We start from the raw sequence: 22,782 nt of genomic DNA, 5'->3' as shown, positions 1-22,782 counted from the left end.
AACACTTATGTATGTGTATGCTCATGTATTGATGCTATTTTAATTCATTCTAATCCATTGTATTATTGTAGAATATGTTAATGAGCCTCCGCCTACATTTGCGGGGCTTCAAGTCCAGACGTAACACGGGGTCGGAGGGACGGAGCCTCTCCTGCAGCAGTTTCTTCTGGAAGCCGATGATGGACTGGAGCATCGCCCCGTCCTGGATCTCCGTGGGAGGGATCACGATGCTGCAGTCCATGAAGTCAGCCACGGCGTCCATCAGCTCCCGTTCGCCCTGKGCTTGGAACGCCGCCTGGTTGAACACCTAGGATAGAGGGAAAAGAAGAGAGGGGAAAGAAATGGGGATGTTAGAAAGTATGAGGATGATGTCTAGTGTCTTTTTGTATTGTTGTGAAGTGATATACTTTGGGCCGGTTTCCCTGACACAGATTAAGCCTAGTCCTGGAATAATTAACATGCTCAATGGAGAAATTGTTTTGCATTTCTCCTTAATGGAGAGTGTATCATGGTTGTAGTCCTCGAAACACCCATATTTTACAGARATGTACTGATGCTGGTTAAACAATGTGTCATGTATCCCGTTTTTGATGATTACCATTTCCTGTTTACCTGCTCTCATTTCCTYTACAGTTTCGCTCATCTCCACTTCCTGCTCTTTCATTGGACCTTTTAATTTGCTAACTCACTTTGTCGGCCATGAGTGCTGCCATTGCGCGGCCGGTTTCGTGGTAGTCCATGTCACTCTTGGTYGGGCCCACCAGGATAAAGACGAAGCGGACTGGCACTGGGGCCTCCAGGGCCGAATCCAGAACCAGAGCCTCCTTCAGACGCACAAATGCCACRGTGGGCCTCTCCAGGAAGTCCAGAGCTCCTGGTACACATACACACAAACAAACATACATAAGCGTACATAGGTATGACACAGGATGTTGGTGGCACCGTAATTGGGGAGGACTGGCTCATAGTAATGGCTGGAACGGAATCAATGGAATCGTATCGAACTCATCAAACATACAGTATGGTTTCCATGTGTTTTATACCATTCCATTCCCTCCATTCCAGCCATTATTACGAGCCATCCTCCCCAATTATGAATGCATGCGCGCACACACACAACACACACACACACACACACACACACACACACACCACACACACACACACACACACACAACACACACACACCACACACACTGATAACCAATTCAGATTTGCACTTACCAACAAGCACCATAGAGGCCTCTACAGTGTCAGTGCATCTCTCTGAGGAAAGAAAAGTGATGTGTATTGTATTTAGTCAAATCAATTATCTAAAATGGCTGTTTGAACACATTGACATTGAATTTGTGTGTTTTTAAATGTTGGTATTGTTGATCTATTACTGTTTAGGGTGACTGCTGGCTGAATGACCCATTACACGTACCCTCTCTTTGACAGAAAATGTCTGCATCTCCACCCCCACGACCAAGGGTTGGCTCTCTACTGCGGTTTGGCTGGGGAGAGAATCACACCTTATATTCATGTACTGTATGTATAGCTCACAGAAAGGCMTATGCCTAGGTAATGTAACAGGTCCCCATTCTATGTCAGTTTTAGAGTTACGAGCAGGCATACACTCAACTGGTTTAACTGGCCCCTGGTCTGTCCCTAACAGCGGTGGTCAGTGGCATTTTTAAAAARGAGTATGTGTCACGCCTGCTCCCGCTATCCCTCTCTGGAGCTCGAGGGTGCCAGGCAGCCTTTCATTACGCACACCTGTCACCATCGTTACGCACATCAGCGCTCATTGGACCCACCTGGACTCCTTCACGTTTTTATTGCCTTCCCTATATCTGTCTGTTTCCTCTGTTTCATCCCCGTGTCAGCATTATTGTCATTTCCGTTTCCCCTGTCCAGACGCTGTCTGTATTCTGTTCCTGTCCGTGGTCCTTAAATGTTCACTCCCTGTACCTGCTTCTCGTCTCCAGCGTCGATCCTTACAGAATGCTGACACCCCTATACGAAGCCTCAAGGAGGTTTTTTGTTTTTTGTTTTGTTGGTGACGTCGGGTCTGGGTGCCATCGCCAATGGAATCGAGGGTGACTCAGCTGGCTTCTCGGGCTTCCACGCCTTAGCTAGCTCGAGAGGTTTCCTTGCCCTGGTTGGGTTGGCAGGCTCCCATCCCACGTCATGCCTCAGCCAGCCCATCAGGCTCCCACGCCTCAGCGGGATCGTCAGGCTTTCACACTTCAGCCGGCTCTCATGGCTCCCATGCCTCTGCCGGCTCGTCGGGCTTCTACTCCCCCAGCCGGCTTGTRCAACGCCCATGCCTCGCCCGGCCCGTCAGGCTCGCCCTGGTGTGACGCCGGGTGGCGTCCCTAGAGGGTGMGGTACTGTCACGCCTGCTCCCACTCTCCCTCTCTGGCGCTCAAGGGCGCCAGGCGGCCTTTCATTATGCATACCTGTCACCATCATTACGCACATCAGCGCTCATTGGACTCACCTGYAKTCCTTCCCYTTTMGWTTGCCTTCTCTATATCTGTCTGTTTCATCCCCYTGTCAGCATTATTGTKATTTCCGTTCCCCCTGTCCAGACGCTGTCTGTATTCTGTTCTTGTCCATGGTTATTAAATGTTCACTCCCTGTACCTGCTTCTCGTCTCCAGCGTCGATCCTTARAGTATGGCTTTATTTCTACTACTGCATATTGAATGACTGTCATTCATATTCCATTCACTTAACTCAATGTAACATCAATAGGTTTAGGCTACTACATGATACTCAAATTTGCCCTATAACCATCATGAGGTTGCTACAACCTAGCCTTCAAATGAAAGTTTATAATGTGGGTACATCCGTCGGGAGACGAATTGGAGTAATCAAGGTGACAGACAGTGACACATTCAATACCACCTTGRACATTCTTGCCTGCTTCTAGCTGATCTGGGGTGTAATCATTAGTCCAAACTGTTGCAAAAAACAGAGAGTTTCTYTTGAACAAATTCAGGTATGTCCCTCCSCATTTCGTTCCGTTTGCTTCCGTTTAAGGAACGTTTTGCAACAGAATRGGCGGAATGAATACACCRTGATCKCCTGCGTATAGAGTTCACTTTCATAGCAGCCATATATAGCATCATCACTTTGCTCGTTGTATAATTCCTTTTCGAATCTACATGCTCTCCTCCTCTCACCTTTTCCCTTCGCTTGTGGACTTCAGTGCACAACAAAARAGCTGTCTGTGACCAGGCGCAAAACCCTCTCCAAGCCAAACCTTCATATCATAACCGTTAGCTGCTACACAGCCTACATAATTTTCACCATATTAATGTTATTGTCAACAAACTAAAATTAACGCGTTAGTAAACTCACAATCCAATCCATGTGTACAATCATGCAGTACAGCGTACAGCAAGCAGTTTAGCATAAATTAATAAAACCTCAAGTTTACCTTGACTTGGAAGAGTTGCAGTGTTGGAAAYCCTTAGTCTGCTAGCTAACATAAATAGCATTCCTCTCTGAGTCAACTTGTTGAGTAGGCTAAATTAGCTGCATTAGCTAAGTAAGTGACAGGTTAACAAGGAAGAAATAAGTACAACAAAATATAGCTAGCTTTCTCTCTGTCTCTGCTGCTTCTCCTTCATTTTTGAAGAAATYTATTTTCCCAAAACTGTTCAACTATTGTTTTTCTCTCTCTTTGAATCAACTACTCACCACACTTCATGCACTGTAGTACTAGGTAGCTGTAGCTTTCAGTAGATTCTCTGATTCTTTGATTGGATGGGCAACATGTCAGTTCATACTGCAAGAGCTCTGATAGGTTGGAGGATGTCCTTCAGAAGTTGCCATGATTACTGTGTAAYTCTATCGAAGGGGGTGAGAACCATGAGCCTCCTAGGCTTTGTATTGAAGTCAYTGTACCCAGAGGAGGACAGAAAATACCTGTCCTCAGGCTACACCATGGTGCTACCCTAGAGGGTGCTTTTGAGGCTACTGTAGATCTTCACTGCAAAACCATGTGTTTTAGCAGTTATTTGMTGTTGTGAATATATTTAGTATAATTTTATCTAAAAATAATAACTTTTTGAAAATAAAAAAATAAAAATCACTGAGTGGGATGCTCCTCCCCTTCCTCCTCACTGGTCCCTTAGTTAGTATTTATATGGACAGTGGCATGGCTTGGCTTTGAACCACCTCCGATACAAAGACCTGAGTAGGACTTTACTGTGACAGACCATCTGAACCCATTGCGCTAAKGCCTAGACGTTTACTTAGACAGCAAACACAAGTCTTCAAGTCTTAGGCAAGGTGACTAATCATACAAGCGTAGCTTAGTGAACACTTAGTGAACTTTACCTGCGGTTTTGGAGCAGGGAACGGAGCACCCCATCCCGATCGRTGGGCCTGATCTCTTTCTTGCTGATCAACTCGTCCACTATCTTCTCAGCGATGTCGGAGAGARTGCGCTCCACCCGGTCTAGCATCACCACACCTGAACAATCCACAGGAAACATCACAGGGTGAGAGGTTGGACAGGGCCAGGGTTAAAATAAGAATGAAGGATGTAAGAGGGGTGGAAGAGAGAGCGTAACTACGAAGGAAGGGAAACGGAAAGGGGATACCGAGTCAGTTGCACAACTGAATGCATTAAACTGAAATGTGTCTTCCGCATTTAACCCAACCCCTCTGAATCAGGACATTGATGTAGACMGGTTATATGGGAAGGAATATGCAGGTGCAGTACCCCTATAGGTAATTTCCTCTTATATTGCAACACAACCTAGAAATACAGGTTCGGACAGGTTCTATAGTTAGAGGGCAGTTGACGGAGCTCACTCGAGCTTCAAGGTCAAAATATGATCATTTCTCTCAAAATCTCATCTTGATGATATTCACTCATCTTCAAACCTGTTCAAACACTTTTCAATAAATGCTTCCTGTCCCTTTACAAGGTAGCTACTGCAACAAAGACAGAGTTACAACATAGCTTTTGCTAATCCAGTCATGCCAGATCACTGATTACCTCACTAAAAGAAGAAGGAAGTACCCACTGGGCACAAACTGATTYAATCAACATTGCTTCAATGTAATCATTAATACGTTGGATGTCACCATCTCAACCAAACATCTAAGTTAATAAAGAATAGGACTAAATGAAATCAAACTTTATTTCAAGTGCATTTCAATTTTGATAAGATTTTGTCCTATTCTTTAACTTAGATTTTTGGTTGAGATGMAGATGTGAATCGCACATACAGTATCAAATTATTAATTTTGAGACAAACTGGATATTGAATTGTGCTTGGTTGTCAATGAAACCAAATATCAACATTTGAAGGAGATTTATCTTCTGTTTGCATAGATCCATCTATGCCACTGACTGTCTGGATTTAATTCCAGTTTGTCTACAAATTAATAATTAATATGTTGGATTCACGTCTTCATCTCAACAAAAAATAAAAGTTAAAGAATAGGATAGGATAAAGCCAGTGGCTCAGATGAAACTCTCCTGCGTTGTCAACCAAACACAATTCAACAATACAGTGGCAAGAAAAAGTATGTGAACCCTTTGGAGTTACCTCGATTTCTGCACAAATTGGTCATCAAATTTTTTACTTATCTTCATCTAGGTCACAACAGTAGACAAACACACTCTGATTAAACTAACACACAAACAATTACACGTTTTCATGTCTTTATTGAACACACCGTGTAAACATTCACATTGCAAAAAGTATGTGAACCCAATTTAATAACTGGTTGACCATCCTTTGACAGCAATAACCTCAACCAAATGTTTTCTGTAGTTGCGGATCAGACCTGCACAAAGGTCAGGAGGAATTTTGGATCATTCCTCTTTARATAACTGTTTCAGTTCAGCAATATTCTTGGGATGTCTGGTGTATACCGCTCTCTTGAGATCATGCCACAGCATCTCAAATCGGGTTGAGGTCAGGACTCTAACTGGGCCACTCCAGAAGGCGTATTTTCTTCTYTTGAAGCCATTTTGTTGTTGATTTACTTCTAAGCTTTGGGTTGTTGCCCTGTTGCATCACCCAACTTCTGTTGAGCTTCAATTCACGGACAGATAGCCTTACATTCTCCAGCAAAATGTCTTGATAAACTTGGTAAATCATTTTTCCGTCGATGATAGCAAGTTGTCCAGGCCCTAAGGCAGCAAAGCAGGCCCAAACCATGATGCTCCCTCCACCATACTTTACAGTTGGGATGAGGTTTTGATGTTGGTGCGCTGTCCCTTTTTTTCTCCACACGTAGTGTTGTGTTTTCCTTCCAAACAACTCAACTTTAGTTTAATCTGTCCACAGAATATTTTGCCAGTAGCGCTGTGTAACATCCAGGTGCTCTTTTGCGAACTTCAAATGTGCAGCAATGTTTTTTTTGGACAGCAGTGGCTTCTTCCTTGGGGTCCTCCCATGAACACCAATCTTGTTTAGTGTTTTACGTATCGTAGACTCGTCAACAGAGATGTTAGCATGTTCCAGAGATTTCTGTAAGTCTTTAGCTGACACTCTAGGATTCTTCTTAACCTCACTGAGCATTCAGTGCGGTGCTCTTGCAGTCATCTTTGCAGGACGGCCACTCCTAGGGAGAGTAGTAACAGTGCTGAATTTCTCCATTTACAGACATTTTGTCTTACAGTGGACTGATGAACATCAAGGCTTTTAGAGATACTTTTGTAACCCTTTCCAGCTTTATGCAAGTCAACATTATTAATCTTAGGTCTTTTGTTTGAGGGCATGGTTCACATCAGGCAATGCTTCTTGTGAATAGCAAACACTTTGTTTTTTGGGAAGGGGCAGCTCTACAACATTCTCCAATCTTCGTCTCATTGATTGGACTCCAGGTTAGCTGACTCCTGACTCCATTACCTTTGGAGAAGTCATTAGCCTAGGGGTTCACAAACTTTCCCCAACCTCACTGTGAATGTTTAAATATGATTCAATATAGACAAGAAAAATACAATAATTTGTGTGTTTATTAATTTACATTTTACATTTAAAGTCATTTAGGCAGACGTCTTATCCAGGAGCGACTACAAATTGTGGCATTCACCTTATGCTATTCCAGTGGAACAACCACTTTACAATAGTGCATCTAACTCTTTTAAGGGGGGGGGGGGGTTTAGAAAGGATTAACTTTATTCTATCCTAGGTATTCCTTAAAGAGGTGGGGTTTCAGGTGTCTCCGGAAGTGGTGATTGACTCCGCTGACCTGGCGTCGTGAGGGAGTTTTGTTCTCACCATTGGGGTGCCAGAGCACGAACAGTTTGACTGGGCTGAGCGGAACTGTACTTCCTCAGAGGTAGGGAGGCGGAAGCAGGCCAGAGGTGATGAAACGCAGTGCCCTTGTTTGGTGTGTAGGGCCTGATCAGAGCCTGAAGGTACGGAGGTGCCGTTCCCCTCCACAGCTTCCGTAGGCAAGCACCATGGTCTTGTAGAGCGGATGCGAGCTTCAACTGGAAGCCAGTGGAGAGAGCGGAGGAACGGGTGACGTGAGAGAATTGGGAAGTTGAACACCAAGCGGGCTGCGGCGTTCTGGATGAGTTGTAGGGGTTTAATGGCACAGGCAGGGAGCCCAGCCAACAGCGAGTTGCAGTAATCCAGACGGGAGATGACAGTGCCTGGATTAGACCTGCGCCGCTTCCTGCGTGAGGCAGGGTCGTAACTCTGCGAATGTTGTAGAGCATGAAACTACAGGAACGGTCACCGCTTGATGTTAGTTGAGAACGACCAGGGTGTTGTCCAGGATCACGCCAAGGTTCTTAGCACTCTGGGAGGAGGACAAGGAGTTTGTCAACCCGTGATGGCGAGATCATGGAACGGGCAGTCCTTCCCGGGAGGAAGAGCAGCTCCGGTCTTGCCGAGGTCAGCTTGAGGTGGTGATCCGTCATCCACACTGATATGTCTGCCAGACATGCAGAGATGCGATTCACCACCTGGTTATCAGAGGGGAAGGGAAGATTAATTGTGTGTGCGTCTGCATAGCAATGATAGGAGAGACCATGTGAGGATATGAAGAGACAAGTGACTTGGTGTATAGCGAGGAATAGGAGAGGCGAGCTAGACAGCGCCTGGGACACCAGTGTGAGAGCACGTGGTGCGGAGACAGATTCTCGCCACGCCACCTGGTAGGAGCGACCTGTCGGTAGGACGCAATCCAAGCGTGGACCTTTGCCGGAGATGCCAGCTCGGAGAGGGTGGAGAGGAGGAATCTGATTGTTTCACAGTATCAAAGGCAGCGATAGGTTAGAAGGATGAGAGCAAGAGAGAGAGAGTTAGCTTTGCAGTGCGGAGCGCCTCCGTGACACAGAGAGGAGCAGTCTCCGTTGAAATGACTAGTCTTGAAACCTGACTGATTTGGATCAAAGAAGGTCATTCTGAGAGAGATAGCAGGAGAGCTGGCCAAGGACGGCCGTTCAAGAGTTTTGGAGAAGAAAGAAAAAGGGATACTGGTTTATTAGTTTTAAGGCACACGCTGTGTTTGCCTATTTGTTGTGACTTAGATGAAGATCAGATCAAATTTTATGACCCAGTTATGCAGAAATCCAGGTAATTCCAAAGGTTCACATCTTTCTTGCCACTGTATTTTGTATTACAGTAAACAGCTTAAAGTTAAGGCTATCATAGAAATTAATGTAACAGTATTTTTTCAACCTTAAAATGTGTAACACATCCATAGCTACATTTTGAGTTTAGTTTACTGTAACTAGTATATGTCTTCTACTTAATCATAGAAAGCATTCATGTTCAAGATAGATGTAAAGTCGCAAGTTGTGGAGAACTTCACACTTGCTGTAATCTGTGCAGAATCTTGAACAGCGTTGATCACTTCCACTATGTACTTTTTTTTCACCCCAATTGGTAGTTACAGTTTTGTCCCATTGCTGCAACTCACGTACGGACTCGGGAGAGGCGAAGGTCGAGAGCCATGCATATTCCGAAACATGACCCCGCCAAGTTGCAATGCTTCTTGACACACTGCTCGCTTAACCCGGAACTCAGCTTCACCAATGTGTCGGAACAATCACCATACAGCTGGCGACCAAAGTCAGCGTGCATGCGCCTGGCCCGCCGCAAGGAGTCACTAGAGTGCAATGGGACATGGACATGGACATCCCGGCCAGGCAAACCCCTCTCTAACCCAGACGACACTGGGCCAATTGTGCACCGCCTCATGGGTCTCCCGGTCGCGACCGGCTGCGACACAGCTGGGATCAAACCCGGGTCTGTAGTGACTCCTATGTAGTGACGCCTGTGTAGTGACGCGATGCAGTGCTTTAGACCGCTGCGCCACTCGGGAGGCTCTGCAATATGTACTTTTAATGTAATCTCAACTGCAATCCAGGTTATTTGGCTGTGCTATTTGATGAAACACAGTGATAACGCATAAAGTTGTTGTATAAATACAACATATCTGCCATTGTATTGCCATTTGAACTTTGTTGTGCTTTTAAATGGTTGAAAGCGCAGATAAGACATTTAGATGACACCTAAACTAAAAAGCAGATATTGTTTTTCCATTGGAATTTAGTTMTGTTTTAGATGTTTGAAAGCATATTGATAACATATTGGGAATTTACAAAACTTCTGGCTGTCTTTTTGAGTCGGTGAATAATGGTTGAAATCTCAGTGATCAACATCTCAACCAAATATTACCCAAACGTCCACTTTGAAATGACATGGCGTGCCCAGTTGGCAGGCTTTTCAGTCCATTCTATTCTATTCCATTCAAATTCAAATAAATTCCATTCAGATAAGTAATACTTCTACGAGATAAGGAGGAAGAACTCATTTGAAAACTATTGGAATGGGACCTTTTCCTCCATTCAACTCTATACTGGGTCGTGTTCCCAAATGTTTTTGGCCAGTGACCCCATTTTGATATATATAAATATATATTTTTTTTTACGACCTCACCATGTAAAGAAAGTGATGTAATCAATAGCTAATGTTTCATGTTTTATTTGGGCGCTATGACAGTCTATTACAAATGAGTCTGACAGTACTTCAATCTGAAGGAAGTATGGTTTGAAGTGACTGAAATGCATCAGAAAGATATTAGGAAGTTCAGAAGATTATCAGGCAATAATTGTGCATGACATTCTGTGTAGAAAAGAACACCATCATCGCTTTCAATGATGATGTTCTTTTCCCCCCCGAGTCTGATTTGGTGCCTGGTCCTGTGCGTGCCTGGTCCTGTGCGTGCCTGGTCCTGTGCGTGGCTGGTCCTGTGTGTGGCTTGTGAGCATTGTAATAGCTTATAGCTCCAACCGTTCACAAGTTAGAGCGACATTTGTAGGAAGTAAACAGAAACCGCTTTGTTTGTCACGACCTGTTCAGCGCATATCAAAGGTTACTCACATCACAATGGTTCTATGAACCAAGCAGCAGTTTTTCTCCAGAGTTTCTCTCGTGACCCTATTTTCAAATCAAGCGACCTGCATGGGGTTGCAACCCCTAGTTTGTAAACGCTGCATTAGGGCATGCAACGGAAAACYTCTTAAAACATTTCAGAACMTAAAATGAAAATGAGCATTTCTCAATGGACAAGCCCAGGTAGTTCCTCTCTGTTTCAGTACATTTTCTTCAGTTTGGTGCCTAATGAACACAACCATGGGACAAAACACAAGGTTCTACCTGGACTAAGAAATGTAAATTTTWGTTTTCCATTGCAAAGCYTTTCAGAACATTTTCCACMGTGTACCCTAATAAACACGGCCCTGTTCTGACCTGTGTTCATGGTGCGGCGCAGCTGGATGAGGCTCTTGAAGGTGAGGTAGGAGATGTGTGAGGGTCCCCAACCCCCGGCCTCGGGGTCGTAGCTCTCCTCATGGCCCACCCATCGGCCCGTCTCCTGCCAGAAGCCCTGCTGGTTCTGCTGGTCATTCATCAGCTCGTTCAGCTCCACGTAGGCCTGCATGGGGAGACACAAGTTATTGGCAGTGTGGAATTGAGAGGGATCGCATGMGGACTAAGTGAGTTCCCAAATTAACACACATTGTCCCCCAAATCTTTTGCTTAATTCTCCAGCATGTATCAATGTAAATATATATGGACAGATGAAGTAATATAGCAGTAGGCCTATGGGAGCCACAGGACACTGATGCAGCCAAACTAATTTGAAATAATCCATAATGCCCAATATCGGGGTTACCCTTGTGGCAATACCGGTGCATTTGAAAAAATGTMGTTACACTAATGCAGGTGATTTAAACACCCACAGGCATTCATCATTGTGCTGTCACCTTATTCAAGCAAGCAGGTGCACTTGAACATGATTTAGCAGTTTCACCAAAAGGCTGATTCAGGTGTGTTCATTATTGACATTGGAAGCAATGACCTCTCTATCAACTTTTGCGTTGTCACTCCTGCACACTGCACACACACAGCTCTACAAGGCATGTAGTGAGGGTGGYGTGAGGTCGGTCGCCAAGGCACCGACATGCTCGGCTGGTTGCCACAACGAGGGAGGCCGGGTGTAGCTGGTGTCTACAGCGTAAACATGGTGGCGGTAGCCCCCGTCTGCAGCGTTTTTGTCCACTGGTTGTTTTCGGTGTCGGTGTGGAGGTGACAGATTAGCTGCTGGCTGTGTTTGGAGTGTCAATAAATGGCGTGTGGCAGAGTGTGTGTGGGTACAAGAGTTTCAAAGGACAGGAGTGTGTGTTTGTTTGTGTGTATGTCTTTCCTATGTTTGAATACATTATCAATGGTGACAATCAGTTTGGTGACAACGGTGGCAGCTATGACATAGTGGTGGCAGCTATGATATAATGTGTGTGTGAGGGGGGAGGGTGTGTGTGCAACGGGGTTGAAGTTTGTTTTGGTTCTTGAATGAACCCTCCTGCCCCTGCCAGTCACAGGTGTACCTCAATTTAATTAAGTGCGCTTCAGGGGATCCACTAATAGTTGTAAAGGCTGGTCAGGCCATGGGAGAACAGGAGAGGAAGCCATGGTGTAGCTGAAACGGAGACGTTTAGTTGTGAACATACGCTCTATGTAGGTCTGTCAAACGATTAAAACATTTCATTGAGTTAATCGCAGAATTTGCTGTGATTAATCACAATGAATTGCACATTCCAAATTTGCTCAAAGTGAGCTGTAATGTAAGATTTTTTATACAAAAACCATTACAATAATGTTGACGTCCTGATTTGTCTAAACTAAATGAGGTAAATTGAGAAATCACACTTTCCTTAACCTCAATGTCAAAGTATAAAGAATAGTATTATATAGTAGTAGAATAGTAGTATTGGCTATAGGAAAGGTCATGTATGTGTAAATCCCCCCTGTTGTGTGTGTGTGTGCTGTTCTGCCTCTAAGTGAGGGTCTGTATGCATGTATGAACTACACTATTGACAAGCTGCACTTCAATGGCTTTTAACTCTTCCCACAGATGGCTGAATCTATCACATCAACTGTATCAGTAACAAAATATCTCCATCAGATTGCTCAGCATGTTGCAGGTGTATTAATGCTGTGGTACAAGGTCCTAGCCTTAAAACACCGAGAGACGGTTTCCAGACACTGATTCAGCCTAGTCCAAGATAAAATAAATGTTCAATGGAGATTCTCCACTAAAAGTGGTTCTTAGTCCAAGGCCAGGCTTCTGTTTCCGGGAAACCATTTCTGAAATGTATTGTAGCAAAAAGGGGGACATAGTTAGATTGAATGGAGAACCCTATTTTCCCAAGGGTGGACAGCACGGGCAGCACAAAACACAGTATTAATACACTTCGAAATCGTTGCAGTATGCTAACCAAGGGAGTTATATACAGTATAAAGTATATACTGTAGAAACGTGTGGAGGGACCACTTACCTGGCAGTCTCCCCTGGGGTTGGCGTTGGTGTTAACGTTCAACGCAGCTGGAACATAGAAAGGAGGCTCTGATAAGCATTGTACATAAKCTTTCCTATTACTGTCTATACAATACATCGTTGTCCGATCATCATTGTCTGATTGATACACTTTACACCTGAATGTGACATTCTCAACAGTATCCTCTAATGACTAAGTCCCTGCCTAAATGCCTAAATGCATTTTGGTTGTAGACATTCAAGTATAGAGAGAAGTTGTTTTTCAACCATAATTATAATTTCCCCAAATCCACTGCAGGCTTGCTGGCCGGATTTGGCTTGTGGGCTGTAAATTTGCCACCCCTGCTATACAGTTCATTCTGTACTGTGCAACTGAATGAAATACAGTGAATCTACAGAGCATTCAGAAATACATTTTCAACATTTTGTTACATTACAGTCTTATTCTAAAATTAAAACATTTTCGCTCATCAATATACACACAATACATCATAGACAAAGTGAAAACAGGTTTCTTGAATGTTTTGCACATCTATTAAATTAAATKATCTATTAAAAGTTTGGGGTCACTTAGAAATMTRCTTGTTTTTGAAAGAAAAGCAAAAKAAWMTGTCCATTAAAATAACATCAAATTGATCAGAAATACAGTGTAGACATTGTTAATGTTGTAAATGACTATTGTAGCTGAAAACGGRAGATTTTTTATGGAATATCTACATAGGCGTACAGAGGCCCATTATTAGCAACCATCARTCCTGTGATCCAATGGCACGTTGTACTAGCTAATCCAAGTTTATKATTTTAAAAGGCTAATTGATCATCAGACAACCCTTTCACAATTATGTTAGCACAGCTGAAAACTGTTGTTCTGATTAAAGAAGCAATAAAACTGGCCTTCTTTAGACTAGTTGAGTATCTGGAGCATCAGCATTTGTGGGTTTGATTACAGGATCAAAACGTCTAGAAAAAATAACTTTCTTCTGAAACTCGTCAGTCTATTCTTGTATTGAGAAATGAAGGCTATTCCATGCGAGAAATTGACAAGAAACTGAAGATCTCGTACAGAGCTGTGTACTACTCCCTTCACAGAACAGCGCAAACTGGCRCTAACCAGAATAGAAAGAGGAGTGGGAGGCCCCGGTGCACAACTGAGCAAGAGGACAAGTACATTTGAGTGTCTAGTTTGAGAAACAGACGCCTCACAAGTCCTCAACTGGCAGCTTCATTAAATAGTACCCGCAAAACACCAGTCTCAACGTCAACAGTGAAGAGGCGACTCTGGAATGCTGGCCTTCTGGGCAGAGTTGCAAAGAAAAAGCCATATCTCAGACTGGCCAATAAAAAGAAAAGATGGGCAAAAGAACACAGACACTGGACAGGGGAACTCTGCCTAGAAAGCCAGCATCCCGGAGTCGCCTCTTCACTGTTGACGTTGAGATTGGTGTTTTGCGGGTACTATTTAATGAAGCTGCCAGTTGAGGACTTGTGAGGCGTGGTCTGCGGTTGTGAGGCCGGTTGGAGGTACTGCCAAATTCTCTAAAACGACATTGGAGGTGGCTTATGGTAGAGAAATTAACATTCAATTATCTGGCCACAGCTCTGATGGACATTCCTGCAGTCAGTATTACAATTGTGCGTTCCCTCAAAACTTGAGACATCTGTGGCATTGTGTTGTGTGACAAAACTGCGCATTTAGAGTGACCTTTTACTGTCCCCAGCTCAAGGTGCACCTGCGTAATGATCATGTTGTTTAATCAGCTTCTTMATATGCCACACCTGTCAGGTGGATGGATTACCTTGGCAAAGGAGAAATGCTCACTAACAGGGATGTCATTTTTTTGAGAGAAATAAGCTTTTTGTATGTATTAAACATTTCTGGGATCTTTTATTTCAGCTCATGAAACATCGGACCAACACTTTACACGTTGCTTCTATATTTTTGTTGTATTTAACAGATTTAAGGATTCTGCCTTTATTGATTGAATGAGTGGGTATACAGTGGAGTCCGAAATTATTTACACCCTTGATAAAGATGAGCAAAAATAACTGTGTAAAATAAACAAATTCAGGTACTGAGCTATAWTGTATGCTATTAACACTTTGGAAATTATTTTCTGTAGTACTAGTACAATTTCTCAGATGAAAATATTTTGTTTACCAAGTAATATKATTTGTTCTCAAAAAGGTAAGGGTAAAAATMATTGACACCCCTTTTTCAATACCTTTCAATACCTCACCTTGTGAGGAAAATGGCCCTGAGTCTTCCTCTAAAAATGTTTTATGAGTTGTAGAACACATTGGGAGGGATCTTAGACCATTCCTCCATACAGAATCCTTCCAGATCATTGATATCCTTCGTCTGCGCTTATGGACTGCCCTCTTCAATTCAAACCACAGGTTTTCAAGTCCGGACACTGAGATGGCTATTGCAAAATGTTGATTTTGTGGCCAATTAAACATTTCTTTATGGATTTTGATGTCTTGCTGGAAGAGCCACTTGTMGCCAAGTTTCAGCCTCCTGGCAGAGGTAAACAGMTTTTGGGCAGAAATCTCCTGGTACTGGGTAAAGTTCATGATACCACTGGTGTGCGTGGTCAAAGAGCTCTTTAGTCTGCTTATGAACGTATGAGTGCATGTCTACATGTATTCCTGTGGTCCTGTCRTCCTTGTTACATAAAGTCTGTTGTGGCCTGTCACAGCATCTACAAATCTCTGACGGGAGCTGAAGATAGAAGTTGTCTGTGATAACAGCATGGATTATTTCCAAAACAGAGCAAGGTAAAGGGTAGTAGAGAGTCAGATTAGACAGACTAGACAGGTGTGTGTGTGTCAAGGTTATTATATTAAACTAAAACTGAAACTATAATTAAAACTAATCATGAAAAAATGAGTTAGTAAATAATTAATAAACCCGTTTGAAAAAACAAAATTATACTGAAACTATTATCTTTGACTCCAAAACAAACTAAAATAAAATAAAAAACATATGAATTATGTTTTTTGTGGGGTGTGGGGGGGCAAAAATCACTGGTTGAATCAACGTAGTTTCTACATCATTTCAATGAAATTATGTTGAACCAATGTGGAATGGACATTGAATTGACATCTATGCCCATTATTTTTTATTTTCCAATGGGGTTTTAAAGCTTCTGAATCTGGTGGGTCACATTGAAATTAACTTTATAATTTAAAGGTAGATGACGTGAGATGACGTTGCCATGAGCAGCACCGCAGATATTGGGCTCGTTTGAGTGGTAAGACTAAAGCAAACGACTGTAGACGAAAGTGGAGGAGTGAAGTCGCGGGAGGTGCATCTGAGACAGCTGAAAGACGCACACTAATGTGGATTTCCAACAGCAAGGCTCAGATCAACATGGCAATGTTGCCATTGTTTATAAAAGGTTTTCTTTATAATGTCGAAATAAACATGTATCTTCCCCCAATATCACACACTCAAAAACTCATAATACAATATTTTGTGTGTACATTGTACAATCTCTTAGTGAGATAGAGCCTCAAATATCACATTAATTTGTATATATCCACTGTACCCATAAATCGTGGCAAATTGGTTCCTGTTTCAGTCATATRTTTGGTCCAGTTCGCATGGGTCAAATCAAATCAAATGTTATTTGTCACATGCACCGAATACAACAGATGCAGACCTTACAGTGAAATGCTTACTTACAAGCCCTTAACCAACAATGCAGTTTTATGAAAATACGTTTAAAAAAGTCAAAGATAAAAAAACTAATAATTACAGAGCAGCAGTAAATGACAATAGCGGGGCTATATACAGGGGGTACCGGTACAGAGTCAATGTGCGGGGGCACCGGTGTTGAGGTAATGGAGGTAATATGTACATGTAGGTAGAGGTATTAAAGTGACTACGCATAGATAACAACAGAGAGTAGCAGCAGCGTAGAAGGGGGGGGCAATGCAAATAGTCTTGGTAGCCATTTGATTAGCTGTTCAGGAGTCTTATGGCTTGGGGGTAGAAGCCTCTTGGCTTCCAAGACATGGCACTCTGGTACCGCTTGCCGTGCGGTAGCAGAGAGAACAGTCTATGACTAGGTTGGCTGGAGTCTTTTACAATTTTTAGGGCCTTCCTCTGACACCTGGTATAGAGGTCCTGGGTGGCAGGAAGCTTGGCCCCAGTGATGTACTGGGCCGTACGCACTACCATCTGTAGTGCCTTGCGGTCGGAGGCCGAGCAGTTGCCATACCAGGTAGTGATGGAACCAGTCAGGATGCTCTCGATGGTGCAGCTGTAAAACCTTTTGAGGATCTGAGGACCGATGCCAAATATTTTCAGTCTCCTGAGGGGGAATAGGTTTGGTTGTGCCCTCTTCATGACTGTCTTGGCGTGCTTGGACCATGTTAGTTTGTTGGTGATGTGGACGACAAGGAACTTGAAGCTCTCAACCTGCTCCACTACAGCCCTGTCGATGAGAATGGGTGTGTGCTCGGTCCTCCTTTTCCTGTAGTCCACAATCATCTCCTTTGTCTTGATCACGTTGAGGGAGACGTTGTTGTCCTTGCACCACACGGCCAGGTCTCTGACCTCCTCCCTATAGGCTGTCCCATCGTTGTCGGTGATCAGCCCTACCACTGTTGTGTCATAAGCAAACTTAATGATGGTGTTAGAGTAATGCCTGGCTGTGCAGTCATGAGTGAACAGGGAGTACAGGAGTGGTCTGAGCACGCACCGCTGAGGGGCCCCTGTGTTGAGGATCAGAGTGGCAGGTGTGTTGTTACCTATCCTTACCACCTGGGGGTGGCCCGTCAGGAAGTCCAGGATCCAGTTGCAGAGGGAGTTGTTTAGTCCCGGTGGCTTTATCTTAGGGATGAGCTTTGAGGGCACTATGGTGTTGAACACTGAGCTGTAGTCAATGAATAGCATTCTCACATAGGTGATCCTTTTGTCCAGGTGTGAAAAAACAGTGTGGAGTGCAATAGAGATGGCATCATCTGTGGATCTGTTGGGGCGGTATGCAAATTGTAGTGGGTCTAGGGTTTCTGGGATAATGGTGTTGATGTGAGCCATGACCCGCCTTTCAAAGCATTTCATGGCTACAGACGTGAGTACTACGGGTTGATAGTCATTTTATGAATGTTACCTTAGTGTTCTTGGGCACAGGGACTATGGTGGTCTGCTTGAAACATGTTGGTATTACAGACTCAGACAGGGAGAAGTTGAAAATGTCTGTGAAGATACTTGCCAGTTGGTCAGCGCTTGCTCGGAGTACACGTCCTGGTAATCCGTCTGGCCCTGCGGCCTTGTGAATGTTGAGCTGTTTAAAGGTCTTACTCACATCTGCTGCGGAGAACGTGATCACACAGTTGTCCGGAACAGCTGATGTTCTCATGCATGTTTCAATGTTACTTGCCTCGAAGCGAGCATAAAAGTTATTTCGCTCGTCTGGTAGGGTCGTGTCACTGGGCAGCTCTCGGCTGTGCTTCCCTTTGTAGTCTGTAATAGTTTGCAAGCCCTGCCACATCCGACGAGCGTCGGAGCCGGTGTAGTAAAATGTGATCTTAGTCCTGTATTGATGCTTTGCCTGTTTGATGGTTCGTCGGAGGGCATAGCGGGATTTCTTATAAGCTTCCGGGTTAGAGTCACGCTCCTTGAAAGAGGCAGCTCTACCTTTTAGCTCAGTGCTAATGTTGCCTGTAATCCATGGCTTCTGGTTGGGGTATGTACGTACAGTCACTGTGGGGACAACGTCCTCGATGCACTTATTGATGAAGGCAGTGACTGATGTGGTGTACTCCTCAATGCCATCGGAAGAATCCCGGAACATATTCTAGTCTGTGCTAGCAAACAGTCCTGTAGTTTAGCATCTGCTTCATTTGATCACTTTTTTATAGACCGAGTCACTGGTACTTCCTGCTTTAATTTTTGCTTATAAACAGGAATCAGGAGGATATAATTATGGTCAGATTTCCCAAGTAGAGGGCGAGGGAGAGCTTTGTACGCGTCTCCGTGTGTGGAGTAAAGGTGGTCCAGAATGTTTTTCCCTCTGGTTGCACATTTAACATGCTGATAGAAATTAGGTAAAACTGATTTAAGTTTCCCTGCATTAAAGTCTCCGGCCACTAGGAGCGCCGCCTCTGGATGAGCGTTTTCCTGTTTGCTTATGGCGGTATACAGCTCATTGAGTGCGGTTTTAGTGCCAGCATCGGTCTGTGGTGGTATGTAGACAGCTACGAAAAATACAGATGAAAACTCTCTAGGTAGATAGTGTGGTCTAAAGCTTATCATGAGATACTCTACCTCAGGCGAGTAAAACCTTGAGACTACCTTATATATCGTTCACCAGCTGTTGTTTACATATATGTATAGGCCCCCGCCCCGTGTCTTACCAGAGGCTGCTGTTCTATCCTGCTGATAGAGTGTWTAACCCGCCAGCTATATGTTCTTAATGTCGTCGTTCAGCCACAACTCGTGAAACATAACATATTACAGTTTTTAATGTCCCGTTGGTAGAATATACATGCTTTCAGTTTGTCCCATTTATTTTCCAGCAATTGAACGTTAGCTATCAGGACCGAAGGCAAAGGCAGYTTAGCCACTCGTCACCTGATCCTAACAAGGCACCCTGATTTTTTTCCGCCAAATCTCAGTTTCCTTCTCCACCGAATGATGGGGATCTGGACCTGGTCGGTTGTCTGTAGTATATCCCTCCCGTCCTACTCATTGAAGAAAAACTCTTCATCTAATCTGAGGTGAGTAATCGCAGTTCTGATGTCCAGAAGCTCTTTTCGGTCATAAGAGACGGTAGCAGCAACATTATGTACAAAACAAGTTACGAACTACGCAAAAAAATCGAACAAAATAGCATGGTTGGTTAAGAGCCGATAAGACAGCAGCTAAACCCCCCCTTATGATTGGTTGACAATAGAGCCRCCCAATATGCAGGTGATAGCTGCAGGATGAAGTTGGTGAAGAGCAACTACAGAAACTTGCGGTCGACTGCAGTCAAAACTTCATGACCATTGATCACATGGTTTTTGACAATTTTTTGCCCTAGAATGCAACTCACTTTGAAAGACTTGACAAAATTGATCTGCTTGAACGAGCGCATGGACATGAGCACGATGCAAAACTTTGCTCTCAGTAACAGTCATACGGAGTTTCTGCGAATGTACATGGGTGTGCTTCACACTGCTACAATGTGGTAGATATGGGACCAAAACACTCCTGTTTTTTTGCGGAAATTGACCCAGCACCACTACTGTTTACTTTGTGCATCTYCGTCATCTCGCTGAGTCTACCATAAAACCTAACCTAACCTATGACCTGACCCATCATCTTATGCATTACTGTCCCACAGTGGCAAGAACTGACATCCCCAAAAACACATAAATGGCTAAAACTACAAATGAATCTAAATAATATAAAAATGTAATATAAATGTTTTTATAAAACTATAAATAAATAAAAATTATTAAAGTGGATCTGAAAACTAGTTGAAAATAAACCAAATGTAAAATATAATTCTTAAAACGAATAGAAATTAAAACTAATATTAAAACACTAAACTATAATAACCTTGGTGTGTGTGTGTGTCGGTGTGTCGGTGTGTGTGTGGGTGTGGGTGGGTGGGTGTCTGTGTAGATGTATACAAATTGATCCAGCATGAGTTTTGTATGGATAACCAATGGAAATATACACAGTGCAAATGAGGTGGAAAACAACTAGCATCTCAGATCTCAACTTCCAAACACAGTACAAATACAATGATTGCCATTGATATTGATATTTGCACAACTATCAAACCTATTTTGGACAGTTTTTATAACTAACAAAGTGACAATTAAATGTATATCATGTAAACAGTACATGCATTGTTCCTATCACTCTGTTACACCCTGAGAGCTTTCCTATGGGTTAATTCATGTAACTCTGTGAAATMATATGTGGCGGTAAATATGTTGCATGATGGCAATGATAAATAAGATAACAACTAGAGTTATAATACAAAAATGAACAGATAATTATGCATATTATGAACCAAATATTTTCAAATTGAGTTAAAACATTTGCATTGTTGATCATTTCCGGCCAACATATAGCATAATAATTTTTTTCATCTCGCACAATTTTATCACAATAACTTAAAATACTATTTATAAGAGTAACGTTGATGGAAAAGCTTAAACGTACCTGCACCACAAACGTAGCCAAGCCCAACCACTTTGACAACGACTGGCCCCCTCCATGCAAAAAAAGTGTGACTTTATAAACACCACCTCTTTATAAGTCTGTGACTGTTGGGGCCCCCCCTAAATGGACAACCACACACACAACACACACACACACACACACACACACACACACACACACACACACACACCACACACACACACACACCACACACACACACACACCACACACACAACACACACACACACACACACACACACACACACACTTCACTCAGACTCTGAGCCAGTGTGTTCCCAATGTCACCCATAATATTGATAGTAAATACCGTCACTTGATAACCTCGGACCAGTCTGACTGTCTCACTATCCTGACCGTCATCTTATCATCATATTTTTGCTATGTTTGGAATAAACAAAGGATAGGATTACACATATTTATTGGCTATGTTTGGAATAACCACCGGATTACACTGGGCCAGGGGCGCAACTTTCACTGGGGAGGGGGGGACCCGACCCCCCCCCACACACACTCTGAAATTGCATTTTTGCCCGACCCCCCCCCCACCATGCACACGCCTCAGAGCGGTCGGATAGGCTGTTTAGAAGTTTCAGACGGCTGGATTTAGGACCACGTGGCCACAGAGGCAGKTGTTGTCTGTGTGTGTTGTGCTTTTTCTCAGAGTTGTAAAAGCAAGCAGAACAGAAATTGGCTACTCTTTATTTGACTGATGTAGCTGGCAAGGTAACTGCTGTTTGACATAACAGAAAAAAAGCAATTATTCCCAGTGGTGAGCTATTAGTGTAACTGACATGTAACGTTAGCTAATGTTTCAGGTAGCAGTATCTAACAGCTGTTGTGTGTATGGAAATGTTTTGCAGCCTTTGCTTTGTCCCGTTTCAACAGAWGTAAACTTGSCTCATTTTCGCCAGTTGAGCTAGCCAAAAGTTGGCTAACGTTAGCTATTATTTTATACCTCAATCACACTAGACATGAATCAAACGATGAAACCAGCGACGAAATTATTGAAGACTGATATTCTGAAGTTTTTTGACATCTCAATGTGAGTTTTTATTAGAGTCAGTATAGCAATGTTGTATTGTGAAAATAAAGAGAGTGAACAAATGTGAACGATGATGAAGGCCAGTGATGAAGATGTGTCTAGCGACTTGCTGGCGCCGAGGCCCAGCATGATGACACAATCCCGATTTATGGCATTGTTTGCATGACAGACCATCTGTGGGCTATCACAGGGGTCAAACACACCGTATCTGTGGCAATCGTGAAGAAGAGATTGAAGTCCTAGGGTCACTGAAGCCAGGGGAGCTGAAGACTGATGAAACTTGAATCAACTAAATGAATGGCACTGTGTGAATGAAATGGTCATGTTTGTATTGTTTGAAGAGTTCATCGGTAAAACAATTGTAAAATYTTTCATTGTACTGTAAGTACTATAGATTTATTGTTACAGAGAAACTGTTTTATTCTGTTCGTCGGACYYCGCATAGTTCAAAGAGGAGCGACACAGGGGTGCGCCCGTATAATTTAGATAAACATTGTGATGATTAGATCCAAGAATGTATGCYTTATTTTCATGCCTTTGTCTTAATGTTTTGGGCCATGTAAAGGGATTTTAATTAGACGATGGGAGATACTGGGATTTGGCGCTCTTGGAAGAATAAATACTGGGTCTTGACGTTGATCATGGAGCCATTGATTAACCYATCTCCTGATATACGTTTGTATGTCATAGTGGTGAATTTTCTATGCGGTTAAAAGACTTAGGATATTTTAGAT

At 43.2% G+C, this 22,782-nt stretch overlaps 1 protein-coding gene across 1 annotated transcript in view; it reads right to left on the bottom strand.

Annotated features, from left to right (window-relative positions):
• Positions 1 to 12,871, bottom strand: part of slc4a1b (solute carrier family 4 member 1b (Diego blood group)) — a 30,378-nt gene extending 17,507 nt beyond the window's left edge. Inside the window, exons 1-7 of the mRNA XM_024136301.2 lie at positions 12,817 to 12,871; positions 10,730 to 10,913; positions 4,335 to 4,470; positions 1,421 to 1,496; positions 1,225 to 1,264; positions 690 to 874; positions 97 to 307 (exon numbers count right to left, since the gene is read on the bottom strand). Of these exons, the coding sequence (XP_023992069.1) occupies positions 97 to 307; positions 690 to 874; positions 1,225 to 1,264; positions 1,421 to 1,496; positions 4,335 to 4,470; positions 10,730 to 10,889 (808 nt within the window). The 5' untranslated portion in view covers positions 10,890 to 10,913; positions 12,817 to 12,871. The remainder of the gene's footprint in view (positions 1 to 96; positions 308 to 689; positions 875 to 1,224; positions 1,265 to 1,420; positions 1,497 to 4,334; positions 4,471 to 10,729; positions 10,914 to 12,816) is intronic.
• Positions 12,872 to 22,782: the final 9,911 nt, after the last annotated feature.

Source organism: Salvelinus sp. IW2-2015, unplaced genomic scaffold (genome assembly GCF_002910315.2).
Source record: "Salvelinus sp. IW2-2015 unplaced genomic scaffold, ASM291031v2 Un_scaffold871, whole genome shotgun sequence".
Taxonomy (NCBI): Eukaryota; Metazoa; Chordata; class Actinopteri; order Salmoniformes; family Salmonidae; genus Salvelinus; species Salvelinus sp. IW2-2015.
This window is presented reverse-complemented; position numbering and strand designations above follow the sequence as displayed.